Consider the following 15,130-nt stretch of genomic DNA (forward strand, 5'->3'; position numbering starts at 1 on the left):
TCAAATGAACTTGTGCAAGCTATTCCTTGGATTCGGCAGCCAGTAGGATGTCATCTCTATAATGGTACAGGATGGCCTGGGGAAATTGCCAACGGATTGGAGACAAGACATCTGCGATGACTCTTTGGCACACAGAGGGACTGTTTCTCATTCCTTGAGGCAGGACGGTCCAGTGATAGCGTCGAGATCGTTCTGCTGCATTGATGGAGGGTACTGTGAACGCGAACCTACAAGAGTCTTTAGGGTGTAAAGCAATGTTAAAGAAGCAGTCTTTGATGTCTATAATAATGATGGGCCGTTCTGAGGGTATCATTGTGGGTGATGGGAGTCCACGCTGGAGAGCTCCCATGGGCTCTATGATTTTATTAAGTTCTCTTAAGTCCTGTAGTAACCTCAATTTTCCATTTGATTTTTGTATTGTAAAGATGGGGAAGTTCCAGGGACTATCTGTTGGTACTAGATGTCCCTTTTCCAATTGTTCATCGACCAGTAAGTTTACTTGTCGCAGTTTCTCTCCCTTTAGAGGCCACTGGGATATCCAGCGTGGCTCATCCAAGAGCCACGTGAGGGCGGGAGACTGCAGCTGACCAGTGGCCCTTAAACTAAATTTGACATGGTTAGGTGGATTCCCCATTGCCCTATAATATCCCTTCCCCAAAGGGTCATTGGAATATTAAGGACGTAGGGCCTTGTAGAGGCTGTTTTACCTTCAGGACCTTCAATCAATAGTGTGCAGGCACTTTGGAGCGGTGACTGGGCTCCTCCTACCCCTTTGATGTTGATGCAGGGCTGTGTCGTGTTCCATTCCTTAGGCCAGTCGCTTTCTGCAAAGATGGTGATGTCTGCGCCTGGGTCCAGAAGACCCTTAACTCGAACACACTGGTTAGAATTGGGATACAATACAGCACAGGTTAGCATAGGGCAGTCAAGTAAAATTGATTGTGACCACTGAACCAAAGGCATTGAGTCCAAAGTGTTTCCTCCCACCTCAGTGGGGGTTAGACTGGCAATTGGTGTATTTGTGTCAAGCTCCACAGGTGGAAACAGAGCTTTGATGGTTACTTCTACTACTTCTGGGTTGTCTAGAGTTATTGATTGAGGGACAACTGTTAACCCTGTATCAGAGGGAATATATTGTCCAGCAGGTAACTATAATTCCATTGTTGGCTTTAGTAGGACGGTCTGGTAGCTGTCGTTGTTTATGGTGAGTTGGTGGGGAGATGCCAGCTCCACCCTAAGGATACTTGCTCTGGTTGTCCATCCAGGACCGAGGGGAGCAGGTGAGTGGGGTTGGCTTGTGGGGCATTTTGTGTCATAGCACTGCCCCTGGCACTCGGTAGTCTGTTTCCCGGCATTGAAGCCAGTTTTGGTGCAGGCCTAGGTGAGAGTGGTTTGCCGTCTCTGTCAAAGAGTGACTTACACCCACTTTGCCCAGTGCAATCCCTTTTTGCATCAGGGACACAAGTTGGGAGGTACTGTAGGCGGTCTTGCTTTTAGTTGAGGGCAATCTTTTTTAAAATGTCCAGGTTGTTTGCACTGGTGGCATGTTGCCTCCTTTTGTGCTGCCAGGACTTCGGCCAGGAGGGATTTGTTATAATTTCCAGATCCCACATTACGACATGCCTTTGACCATGTCCATAGGACATGGGATCTTTAAGAGTTCGTAGTACTTGTTGGCAATCGTCATTAGATTGTTCTATAGCCAACCTTAAAAATAGTGCATCTTGAGCTTCTGGGTGTTTGACTTGTTTTGCAATGGCTGTCTTTAGCCTTTCTGCAAAGTCTATGAATGGTTCTGTTGGTTTTTGTTGTACTTGTGTGTATGAAGGTCTAGGTTCGGCTGCCTCAGCGATGGTTTGAATAGCTTGGAAGGCTAGATTTTTTGAAGTGACTAAGTCCTTCATAGGAATCTCGCTTTGGGCCTCATTAGAAATATAGGGTTCCATTCCAAAGAGCTTATTAAAAGTCTGCAGGACTGGGATCTGTGTGGTAGCAAAGGTTCGCTGGGCATGTTGGTGAATGTGAGTTTGCCATTTGTCCAGGAAAAGTGTTGCATGCATGTTAGTGAAGAAAGCGCTTACTAATTCCTTTATGTCATTTGGAGTTAATGTGTATGCAGCAAAGAGTGAACTGAGTACCCTTATTACATAAGGTGAGTTTAACCCGTAGTCAGTAATAGCTTGTTTTGTATCCTTAAGAACTGGGAGGGGGATAGGTTCCCAGACAGGACGATTGTTGGAATGATAAAATACAGGAAATGCTTTAACTAAATTCAAATCATCGGCTGTCGATGCTTGTTCCTTTATGTAAGACCATTTGCTCCTCTGGGCACTGGCTCCAGAGAAGTCAGGACCATAATTACAAACATGTTGGCACGTATCTGGGGTCAGGGAGGTGGAAATAGGTGGGGTACAGGGGAGTGGTGGGCCTTGTGGGGGACAAGCGCAATCTACTGGTGTTGAGGAACAGGTACATCGACAGGGTGGTGGTACTTAAAGTGCCAGCTACTGGCGCAGTGGGATAAGCGGTGCTGTCGTGGGGAGTGGGGTTTTGGAAAGCAGTACATGGGTGCATTGGAGGCGGGGGGACAGAAGGGGGTGGGGGTGGAAAAGGGAGGGATGGGGGAAGGGGGGGTGGAGAGGAGGGAGGGAAGGAAGGGTGGGGGGAGAACGGAATGTCCACTAGATCATGGCTAAAATCGGTCGGGGGAGGTGGCAGTGGGGGTGTGGGGGGGTTTGGGGGGGCGACCACGCGGTTGCCGCCATTTTGGTTGGGGGGGCGGTGGAGGGGAGGGGTGGGGGGGCGGCACAGCCATGAGGCTGGGGCCATTCTGGGAGGGGAGTGGGGGTGGAGGGGTGGCCATGGGCTGCAGCACAGCCATGTGGCTGTTACCCTTTCGGGTCCAGGGGGGCAAGCTAAGTTCCCCGTGATGTGTGCAGGATGGAGATACAGGGGAAACATTCTCCCGTCTGGAATTCCTTCCCGCCGTTTCAGTCGCGCCGTGATCTGGGTGCCGCACCGGTCCCTCCTCCCAAATCATGGATTGTACAGTCTCATTTTTCTTTAACATGCTTAATATTAGCCACCAGGCGACTGCTGCCCAGGATGCTAAAGAGTCATGTGCTTGTATAGCGTTCCATAATTCACGTCCTAATGAGTCCCATTCCTGATATGATATGGGAGTGTGTAGCGCACGGTTGTGTTTTGAAATCCATTTAATCAATGCTTTTAGGGAGTCTTTGTCTAACAGGTGTCCATGCAAATAAATAAGCCCCTTTAAGCATTTGTAGGTGTCTCGCTCCCACTTTGAAGATAGTGCCCCCATGAGCATGATAAAATAGAGTTCCAGAGACTATGCAACTGCAGACCTACCTAAGCGATAGGCTGAGATCCCATGCTGACTTGCAGGAGTCCGTTTGAGCGGGAAGACGTTACTGCTTCGTCGCTTGAGCCCAGAGATCTTGGAAAATCTTCTACATGGTAGAAAATTTCACGTAGGTCTCAATCCAACGATGGGCGCCAATTAACAGATCTGAGTGCAGACTCCCCGCTGGGTTTCCCGGAGAGGAGTTCAGTCATGCTGTCCCCCTTTGGCAGGAGGAGAGAGTGACCAAGCTTCCACTCGGTGTTCCGTGGTGAAAAGACCTTTAATCCAAAACTCCTGCGGTTTATATGGGCTCAGGGGGAGGGCAAGAAGAAGGGTCGTGATTGGGTCAAAGTACGGGGGGAAGGGAGCGGCTTGAGAGCCCCGCTGACCAATGGGAGATACAGGAGGACCGCGTTCCAGTAACCGAAACAGGGACTTGGGGAGAGGCGGGCGAGCCAGCCTCTCCTGCTTGTGCAGGGGAGGAGTCCGCGATCAGGGAGGGGAGACAACGTGGCTCTGAGTGGGGGGGCCATGTGGGTCGGAGAAATACACAGCTCAGGGGAGGAATCCATACAAAAAATAATGCAAGTAGCTGTTGTTTTTCTGCTTTGCTCGATCCCGGAAGTTGCTGCTGCAGTGGACCTGTGTCTACAGCTGCTCTTTCCAAGCCTCATAATCCTGTTCGCCTACAGTCATATACGGTTGTTGCAACATGTTCCAACTTGTAAAGAAGTTGTTGGTTTTGTTTTTTTGTTTCTTGTTAAGGTAACACTTCAGCATCCTACAAGAGTCCTTGCCCAGGGGTATTGCTGCCCAGCAGCCCTTAGCAGGCCATCTATCTTGCTGCTGACAGAGCTGGATACAGGACAAATCAGTTTAAACTTAAAAATGGGCTACTGGGAGGAAGTTCCAAGGTACTTGATGAGGTGATGAGCATTCTTTCTGTTTTCCAATATATAACAGTATTCTCATTTTGCACTTAAAAATTTGTGGTTCCCAGAATGGTTTCACAGTTGTTGATAATTCTGAGAATAATCTGAATAATATTATATTCTTTACCTTTAATTAAGTACTTCCTTGCTGTTATGCTTTCTAGTGAGGGAACTTAGTCTATTTGGGATGCTTGGAGATGCAGAAAACTGACTGTACATATTTAGGAGATGTAACTCTAGTATTACAAAATAGCTCTGATCACTGTATTTCTTGAGAATTGAATGACTCTGGAAGAGGCCCCCAGAAGTTCTGTTCTACAATGTTCAGATTCTCTTTCTTTTGTGCATTTATTCTAATTTTTTTAGGGAATGACCACATATTAGAGACATGACTGAGTATACAAATAAAACCCACATACCCAGTAGTGTTCAGCAAAGAAAGTAAGCATTCTTTTCCTTTGTAAAAATACATTGATATATTGCATAATGATTAGATTCATCGTGAATGAACAGCCTTGTCCAATAAAAATTTTTTGCTCTTTGGTATTTAACATTTTGATTTGAGCACTCCTTGTTATAGAATGGCATATTATTAGTCTGTAATAACTTCATGAAGCTTTCATAACACACATTCAGCCAGACTTAACAACATGAGGCTTGGCACAGCTTACTTCTAAGATCTTTTTGGTGTTTGTCACGCCATATTCATTAAATTAACATTTGTTGGGAAGATCTCTTCCCCTTAGAATCCAGCTGTTTTGACTCAGCCCATCTAGGATTTATGCAGGACTGTTCAGTTCAAAGTCCTTAAGTAGAAAAGGGTTTTTCTACAGTTAGCAGGCAAACTGGCCATTCCATCAGCAAAAATTAATTCAGTGCTTGAGGAAAACATCCTATATACAGGTTTAAGACATGTGGTTAATGAAAAAGCTTGGAAAAGGGTGTCAGACAGCACTTTGTGAGAGGGATCATACAGTTCTAATCGACTGTAGCACTGTTGTTTGCAGACAAACAAAAGGTCTTCTGTGGGTGCAAAAGAGAGATTTATGAATCCTAATGGACATGCAGTCTGCACTGTTTTATTCTATGGTTTTGCAGGTTAGTGGAAACCTATAATAGGTTAATGTAATGATTGAGTTACTTTGCCTATCAGGATGACAGAACAGACGTAATCAATTGCCAGCTTCTGTGTTAGCTTTCTGCATACATACAGTTTCAACATTCGGATTTTAAGAGAAGCATACACCACTTTCCCTCTCTAAATGATGTTTTGTTAAATAAAGACATAAACTGTAAACATATATTTAAAACAATGCACTCCAGAAGCAGCTGGGGGAAAGTTCTGTATGTAAGAGAGTACACATACATGCATACATACATACATATATATATATATGTATATACAAGTACCTTATAAAAATCAAATTTCTACAGCAGTTCAGCTCTAAAAATGTGAGAGGCATTGCTAATTGCCTGGTACTCCACTCTGTTATAGTGTTTCAAGATCTATACCAGATCAATGCAGTCTAACTTTTAAGCCACGAGCATTTAACATTAAGTTATATACAAAAACCAAGCAAATAAATTCAATGGAGGTGAAAGCAATGTCTTATTTTCCTTCACTAGTTACTAATATTTTAGAGAAGAATGACCTGACTGTTTGGAAAGTGGATTGATTTTTGCAATCTGGAGCCTTACACCTTCAATAAATTCAAAGACTGGCAAGTACTGCAGCATGATTTTAACAGTAGGCAATGAGGCACTGCTAAACCATTTCCTGGTTGATTTTTCATTTGTATTTAAATAGAAGTGATTGATCTGACATTGCAGAAACATCAAAATTAAGTGGTTTTATTATTACATCTTTATCAAATGTAGGTTATTGCATCCAGAACTTGAAAAACTAATGAAGCAGAAAACAAAAAGAAAGAGTGTATGCTCAGACAAGCTAAATTTCTTAAGAAAATGAAACTAAGAATTGTTCCTCACTGTGACCATTTGTACTGAATCTCATTCCTAAGAATGCATATGCTTAGCATGAGTGGAAAAAGCAAAGTAGGGCAGAAAGGATTTTGCAGAAGTTCATGAAGCTGATGAAGAGTCTGGAGCACAAGTCTTATGAGGAGTCACTGAGGGAGATCGAGGTGTTTAGCCTGGAGAAAAGAGGGCTCGGGGATGACCTTATCGTTCTCTACAACTGCCTGAGAGGAGGTTGTAGGTAGGAGGGGGTCAGTTTCTGTTTCTCAGGTAGCCAGTGTCATGACAAGAGAAAATAGCCTCAAGTTGTGCCAGAGGAGGTTCAGGTTGGATATGAAGGATAATTTCTTCACTGAAAGGGCAGTCAGGCATTGGAACAGGCTGCCCAGAGAGGTGGTGTAATCATCATCTCTGGAAGTGTTCAAAAGGCCTGTGAAGGTAGCACTTGGGGACATGGTTTAGTGGTGAATACAGTGGTGTTGGACTCAATGGTCTTAGAGGCATTTTTTAACCAAGCAAATCTATGATTTGGTGAAGGATGATGATAAAGATATATTCTCACTTATGCACTTGTATCTGTACATCAAAGTGTACTATCCATATATATATACACATATATACCTATATATATACACATATGTACATATATATATACATATATGTATGTATGTATGTATGTATGCGCTGTTACCTCAGTTGCTTTTGTACTATTAAAAAACACTCACAAAAAAAGCTTGGTATACAACAGAACCTCAGAAGAAAAAAATTTCTAAAGCACCAGAACTGTTTTTGAATGTTGAACAAGAGCACTGAGTTCCATTTCCAATAGGAAATATCTTAGACAAGCTAAAAATGTTCTAGTCCTCTGCACCATACCCAGAAATATAACTACCCACCAAACGCAGCGCATTATGGATTTAAGAAACTATGTCCCTTTCTTATATTGCAACTGTTACTACAAAGGATGGATAGTAATTTATAGGTTTTATAAGCCTTTGAATGAAGCAAATAATAAAAATCAGTTTCTCGGAGATGAAATGCAAATTTTGCTCAATTCCTGTGTTGCTTCAAAATTTCCAAGGCTAGTTACAATTTTCAAATAAGCAGCTAGTGACAACTTGTTGTCCAATCCAACAATAATGTATCATGATGATACACTTACAATACCAAAACAACCAAATGAGAACTGGAAACACTGTAGTTCTTGTCTTTGATACCACCCAAACCAGATTTATTGTTGATAGACTAAAAGTGTCAGTCTTAGACCACATAAGCTGAGTCCCTCATTCTACAGAGGATACATTCTTATGTATCAGGTATTAAACATTACAATTCTGCAGTGTATCTGACACAACAGCACAGAGCATGTATCTAAATAGGTAGCAATATCTAATCTTAAGTGTCACCTAAGGAAATTCTCCAACGATAAGAACAGGAGGAGTTGCAAAATCAAATACAGAGAAACCAACACTAACAGGTCAATTTGTGCATTGTGACACACCTGTAAAATAACCTGGACTTGCCCCCTCAGGCAAATATACATTACAACACAGCTTTAAAGTATAAGACCAGGTACTACTTTCCACTTGACTCCTGGTTTACTCTGACTGCTCTCACTGAAACTATTTTGATTTGAAATATGTTTTAACTGTAATCATAAGTTTTAATCTCTCATATTACTCCATATACACCACCAAAACAGTGAAGTGACAATAGAATTGTAACTTCCTTACAGTCTAAAAAAATCACAGTTTAATAAAACAATACAGTTTTAACTGTAAAAGATCCTTGTAAGAAAATGGCTAAACTCATTGCTTTCATTAGCCTCAGATGCAAATGCAAGTTATGTGTGTTGCTGCAATTTAGATCACATATATCTTGAGAAAGAACCAGAAAACAAAGAATCCTTACCAGCTGTCTGCAGATTTTTCAGTTCATATGACTTACTATCACCCAGAAATCCTCTAATAGAGAGGAGAACAGGGTCTCATTTTCTATGGCATTTGTTCTCTTAGCCACCTGATAACTAATGTCCCTCTGTGGTACTCTCTTTCTGTCTAAAGCTATTCCCCCTTGTCTTATCACTACATGCCCTTGCGAGAAGTCCATCTCCAGCTCTCTTGTAGCCCCTCTTTAGGTACTGGAAGGCTTTTGTAAGGTTTCCCTGGAGCCTTCTCTTCTCCAGGCTCTTCACCAACCCCCGATGAACACTACTAGGTCTCCACTTGGATATTGACTACAACTCTTTGAGTGTGACCATCCAGACAATTCCTTATTCACCAAATGATCCATTCATATAATCCAGTTTAGGATGTCATGTGGGACAGAATCCAAAGTTTTACACAAGTCCAGGTGAATTATGTAATTTGCTCTTCCCTTATTCACCAATGCTGTAAACCCATTGTAGAAGGCCAAGTAATTTTTCAGGCACAAATTGGCCTAAGTGAAGACATGGTGGCTGTCACCAATCATCTCGTTGTTTTCCATGTGCCTTAGCATACTTTTAAGGAGGATCTGCTCCATGGTCTTGTTGAGCACTGAAGTGAGACCAGCCTGTAGTTCTCCGAGTCTTCCTCATTTCCCCTTTTAAAACTGAAGTTTATGTTTATCCTTTTCCAGTCAGTGGGAACTTCACTAGATCACCATGACTTTTCAAATATGATGGTAGTGGCTTAGGCATTTCTTCAGCCAGTTCCCTTAGGACCTGTGGATGCACCTCATCAGGTCCCATGGAGTAGTGCACCTTCAGTTTCCTTAGATATTACTGAACCCGATGTTCTCCTGCAATGGGTGGTTCTTCACTCTATCTGTGCCTGCCTTTGCCCTTTGTGACTTTGGCAGTGTGGTTGGAGCACTCACCAGTAAAGGCTGAGGTAAAAAGGTCTTTAAGTATCTCAACCTCCTCCATGTCCCAGGTCTCCTATTTTCGTCTGAAGAGGGGCCGCATTTTCCCTACACTTCCTTTTACCACTGGCATACCTGTAGAAGCTTTTCTTTTTGCCCTTGAAGTCTCTGTCTAAGTTTAATACTCGCAGTGCTTTAGCTTTCTTAACCTGATCCCTGGCTACTCAGACAAGTTCTCTATATTCCTCCCAGAACACCTGTCCTTGCTTCCACCATTTGTAGGCTTCGTTTTTGTGTTTGTTCAGAACCTCCTTGCTTCTTATCCAGAAATTCAACCATCCAGGCCTCCTATGGTTTTGCCTGAGTTCCTCTTTGTTGGAATGTATCACTTATGAGCTTGGAAGATGTGATCCTTGACTATTAACCAGCTTTCTTGTGCTCCTCTTTCCTCCAGGGTTTTATCCCATGGTGCTTTATGAAGCAGATCCCTGAAGAGGCCAAGTCAGCTCCCCCCAGTTCATTGCAGTGAACTTGCTGTGCTTCCCCTTCATTGCCCCAGGGATCTTGAACTACACCATTTCATGATCACTACATCCCAGGCTGACCTTGAGCCTCACATTCCCCTCTAGCCCCTCCTTGTTGGTGAGAACAAGGTCCAGCACAGCACCTCTCCTTGTTGGCTCCTCTATCACTTGGAGAAGGAAGGATTCATCAATGCATTCCAGGAACTTCTTGTTCTTCCAAGAGATGTTGGGTCCCATGAGGACCAGGGCTTGTGAATGTGAGTCTGCTCCTGTCTGTCTGTGGAGGAATTCATCTGCTTGGTCTTCCTGGATGGGAGACCTGTAGCAGACCCTCACTGTAATGTCACCTGTCCCTTCCCTCCCTTTAATCCTGACCCATAAGCTTTTGATCAGCTCCTCATTCGCCTCCATCCTCATCCATCCATGCACTCCAACGGGACAAGACACTTGTTTGCATAGAGGCATTTGAGTTGCAAACCCACTTACTGACTGGAGCGGCTGGAATTCCTTTGTGCTGCCCTTCAGGTGTTCTCCTGCTGACCTGTGATTTCTCTCCAGGCCCTGGGCATGTCTTGCTGGCTCTGGCATCAAACTGGTGTGACTTGGATAGCCTGAGGTTCCCCTCCCATTTGCAACCACAGTAGTTCTTAATTCCCAGACCCAGTTACTGCAGCAGTCTTGTACGGCCCTTCAAAGGCAGAATCCAACACCTCAACATTTTGTCCAGTGGGAGAGACGGAAGGAGAAGTTATGAATAATCAAATGCTCAAGTATGTTCTGTAAGATATTGGAAGAAGCTCCAAACATGGAAAAACTTAGGAATCATATCAGCCTCTTGGCTCCTGCAAAAGTCTGTTGAAATTTATTGGCCAAATATTTGTGTACTATTACAGTTTTACCAGCTTTTTTTTTGGGGGGGGGGGGGGGGGGGAGGGGGGGGGGGGGGGGGGCGAGGATGATTTTAATGGAAAAAGAAAATAAAGTAGTGTCATGGTTTTAGAGCCCAAAATCCAATTCCTGATTCTTAGCCCCCCTCCCACATCTCAACCCAGTGTGAGATGGGTTTTCCAGACAAAAACACAAGACTCAAAATGGGGGGAAGGTATATATTACAATGACTGTACACATAAATAAATAGTATAATACATTACATACAATCTTAACTCTATCTCTACCATGACAATATAATATTTACAATGGGCCAAATCTCTTCTCCCTTCCAATTAAAAGTCCAGGAGGGAAGAAGAAGAAAAGACCCCTTCCAGTCTCTGAGCAGCAGTTTTCTCTAGGGCAGCAGTGTCTCTCTCTTCCAAATGCAGCAGTTGCAGCTGGATCTTTGCCAATGCACACAAGGGGGTCTCCAAGCCCCTCGGCCCTCCGACGCAAACGAAGGGTCTTTCCGTGGGCTGCGTTTCCCAGGACAAAGGGCGCGTCACCACGGTCATATCACGAAGCACAGGGGGCTTCGCGACAGTCCTTATCTTCAGGGGACTCAAGCCCCTTTGCAGAGGTCCCATGCTCTGACTCAAGATGGCTGCTAGCTTCTCTGAAGTTGTAGCAAGGGGGGCCCAAGGTCACCCCACACACACACATTCCGTTGGCCATCCTGGCTTAGCTCTCAGGAGGCCTGAGCTTCTTGCTCCTCTCTCAGCAGTGCTGTAGCACTCTGAGGCTCTTCCATCTCCCTCCTCCTAGGAGGGGTCTCAAAGGAGTTTGGGGGAAGTTTGGTTGTTCAGTTCTTACCCCCGAAACTCTCTCTCTGCAGTGGCTTGGTTCTCTTCCTGCTGCTGCTTTCCTTTTCTTCAAACAACTCTGTGTCTGCCTCGGCTGCATGCCGGCTTCTGCTGCTTCTTCTTATCTCTTGGCTCTGTGCCACCATTTCTCCATCCACTGCTGCTCTGCTGCCACTCTTAGTGTCTCCTACTGCTGCTTACCGGGGAGAAACTCCCCCAGCTCTTAGCTACAGGCACTCAGCCCAGTTTAACACTGTTCCGAGTCCCCTAAACCCCCAACCGGGGGCTGGGGGGGGGGTGGGCAGAGCCCCCAGGGCTCTTGTCCCGGCTCCTCGTGGCTCTACAACATGGCCACTTCTTCTTCAAACAACAAGTACCTTTTCTTTTCCGGTCTAGAGATATATTTATATTTTGCGGGAGCGCTGATTGGGTCAAACCCCAAGGGTCACCACCCCCTGGGGGTTACCACTTTCTTAGCTTCAGGGGGAAAACCTGGTTCAAACCACTACAAGTATTGATGCTAACACATACATCCTGACTTTAAGTCATAGGGTATGTCTCAATGACAGTCATTAAAAAAGAAGCACACACAGTGGCAGAACATGTTTCCAGGACGTGCTTGTACTTCCTCGAAATATTGGCCAGGAGCAGGCACCAGGCATGGACGTTTTTCAAACTGAGCAGATTAAATCTGTAAGAACTAGAAGCTAAAAGCTACAAAACAGAGAAGTGGCACTACCTGAACGGCCAGCCCTGAACTGGCCCGTTCCAGCTGTGACCCATTCCTGCAGGAACACGCGGTGCTTTCCACGAAGCTACTTATTCATACATAGAAAAGCCTGACCCAAGCCGGACCTTGGCAGCGGCTCACAAACGTGCCCGTTGTTCCATGGGCAACCGGTATCCTATGGAAAGGTGCAACGGGGGCCTTGTTAAACAACGCGGATGCGGGGGGTCGTTCTGTCCCTCTCCTCCTTCTCCCCCTGGCCGCCGCAGGGCCCGGGCAGCACGACGGAGTCCCACGGCATCCCTCCCGCTACCTCCCCCAGCCTCCCCGCTTTCCGCGGCCGAGGCTGCCACACAACGACGGCCGACGGGGCGGCGGCAGGAGCGGCGACATCGGTGAGTGGCGCCTCCGAGCGGCCGCGCCGCCCGGGGGGAGGAGGCAGCTTCGGGCCGGCCCCGCCGCGCCGAGACAGACGTGGAGAGCAAGAACGGGGCTGCCCTCCTTCCCCAGGCGGAGCGGGAAGGGCGGCGGCCGAGACTCTCCCCGGGGGCTGGAGCGGCGGGGGCGGGGCCGCGGCCGTGACGTGGCGGCTCCGGCGGCGGTGGGGCCGGGCGGGGGCTCGCTCGGTGCTGAGCGTGTGCGTGGTGGCCCCGGGAGCTCCGGCGGTGGCACAGCTCTGGCCGCGGGAGGAGGTGCCAGACTCCTGCGCCGCGTGCGGGCAGTGAGGAGCAGCGGGGCGGCCGCGGAAGCGGCCGAAGGAGGAGGAGGAGGAGGGGGAGGAGAAGGAGGAGAAGGAGGAGAAGGAGGGGGGGAGAGAAGGAGGAGAAGGAGGGGGGGAGAGGAGGAGGAGGAGGAGGAGGAGGCAGGGAGCGGGGAGCAGGGAGCAGCGAGCAGCGCCGCTTGGTCGGCCCCGCGCCGCCGCTGCCGCCACTTCCCCGCCGAGCGCTCTCCTGCCGGAGAACTCGATCCGCTCCCGGAAACTCTCGTCTCGCCTCTTGCTGCGCCGGCGGGGTGGTCTCGACACGGCTCCTCGCCCCGGCGTGGCGGGCGGGGGAGGGGGGGCTGGGGGGCAACTTCTCGCACTTCTCCGGAGGAGGGTCCGTGCCGCCCCTCTCCGAGGGCGGCGGCGCCCGCGGTCCCCGCCGCGCCGGGACAACTTTCGGCCCCGAGCGCGGGGCGGCCGAGCGGGGCCCGGGCGCGCCGGCCGCGGCGGGAGGAGTGCGGCGGGGCCGGCCCGGCGGCCGCGGAGATGAAGCTGAGCCGGCAGTTCACGGTGTTCGGTAGCGCGGTCTTCTGCGTTGTGATCTTCTCCCTGTACCTGATGCTAGACCGCGGCCACTTCGACCACCCGAAGAGCCCCCGGCGGGAGGGCACCTTCCCCAAGGTGAGCAGGGCGGCGGCCGGGGGCGGAGAGGGGGAGGTGGCGGTGCCGCCAGCGGGGCTCCTTTCTCCCCGCCGAGATTCTCGGGCTGCGGGGCTCCCGGGGCGGGGGGCGAGCGGAGCTGCTTCCGGGCGGCGCTGCCGCGGCTCGGCTCGGCCCGGCCCGGGGCTGTGCGGGTAGCGGGGTGCGGGGAACAGCCCACCTGGCCGGCCTGGTAGGGGGACAAGCCCCCTTCGCCCGGGCGGGACGAGCTGGAGGCTGCGGTGCGACTCCCGCGGCCCCGGGGGCTCCTCGGGCGGGCAGCAAAGCAGGGGTGCGGGGCTCACTCTGGGCTGTGGGAAGCGGTACTGGAAACAGGAGGGAGAGCTGGGAATCCGAGGGTAGAATCGCAGCCGTGTCAACAACAGGTAGGTTTAGGGAAATGCTGACTTCGCTGCTGCTTTCCGTTCCGCTGAGCCTTACTTGGGAGCCGTAACCGGCTGACCCGACTGCGCCGCGTGGTTGAAAGATGCAGCTCCTCACTTTCCTCCGTTGTCTGTGTGACGGAGAAATTCAAAAACTGTGCGTGGCGGTTGTGTTCTGATAAGGAATATTTGCCCGTGACAAGAAACATGTATTTCAGAGAGGGCATGGCATGCTGTGCAGAATAGCAGAATGCTGCTGTGTATAAACAGCTGTGTGTTTTTATAGTAGTGGACAAAAGAAACCCCAACACAGAAAATGAAATTATAACCTATTTATGCTTGCACGGTGCTTATTTTTACTGGAAACAAAACAAATGAAAATTTATTCTAGTACTGCAGTGAATTCACTTCAAATGAATAGAACTCCAAAAGCTTGTATAAAAAATAACAGTTATCGCTCTGTTAGAACCACTGTTGTTTTATTTAATGCAAAAGTAATTACTGATACCATTTTGTTAATGGTAAAAATAAAAACCTTTACTTAAATGTAAAGAAAGGGAGCAGATCTGTTCTACTCTTTTTCCTTCAAGTTACAGTTCAAAGGTCAGCCACTAGTTTTTGCAGGAACGAGGATAAAGGAAAGAAGAAGCTTAGGAGATGGAAGAATGAAAAACAAGACTGGCTACAGCAGTTGTGTCTGTTCAAAATGTACCTCCGGCTGGCGAGTAATGCCACGTGTTACACTTGTAACAGCTAAGTACACGTGCTGCTTTGGTGATATGGTCGGTAACTTATGTAAAGAAATCACTTAATGTGTCGTTATTTCACCAGCTGAGTTTAATCCTGGTGAAGTGTAGAACTGGAAAGCTCATCCTTTGGTGGTTTGTTGGTTTTTTTAATGTTAGATTTTGGTTTTAAATACTTGAGTGAATAAGGAAGACTTATTAGACATGTTTTGTTTTCTTTTGTCACTGTCTTGCAGTTGAAGTTCCTGTCTGTATCCTACAATGATCTGAGGTGGAACATGGTCTTTTTTCTTGTGAGGAAGGGCTTGGGACCTTAATCTGTTTTTAGGCCTCTTCCTTCTATGTGATCTAGTCAGTTAGAGACCAACATTTCTCCTTCCATCCTCCTCCTTTCTCTCAGTCTTGTAGAACAATCTGTCAGTGTTGACTCTTTTTGTTTTTTCCATGTCTAAATTTTTTTGAGCGTTCTTATTCTTATTGGAGAATCTTCTGTCT

The 15,130-nt window shown here is 47.4% G+C and overlaps 1 protein-coding gene across 1 annotated transcript in view; it reads left to right on the forward strand.

Moving 5' to 3' along the window:
* The first annotated feature begins 13,353 nt into the window (after positions 1–13,353).
* Positions 13,354–15,130, forward strand: part of MAN2A1 (mannosidase alpha class 2A member 1) — a 113,959-nt gene continuing 112,182 nt past the window's right edge. The window contains exon 1 of the mRNA XM_027671156.1: positions 13,354–13,488. Within this exon, the coding sequence (XP_027526957.1) occupies positions 13,354–13,488 (135 nt within the window). The remainder of the gene's footprint in view (positions 13,489–15,130) is intronic.

Source organism: Neopelma chrysocephalum, unplaced genomic scaffold, assembly GCF_003984885.1.
Source record: "Neopelma chrysocephalum unplaced genomic scaffold, ASM398488v2 Primary Assembly neopelma1_97034, whole genome shotgun sequence".
NCBI classification, from domain to species: Eukaryota; Metazoa; Chordata; class Aves; order Passeriformes; family Pipridae; genus Neopelma; species Neopelma chrysocephalum.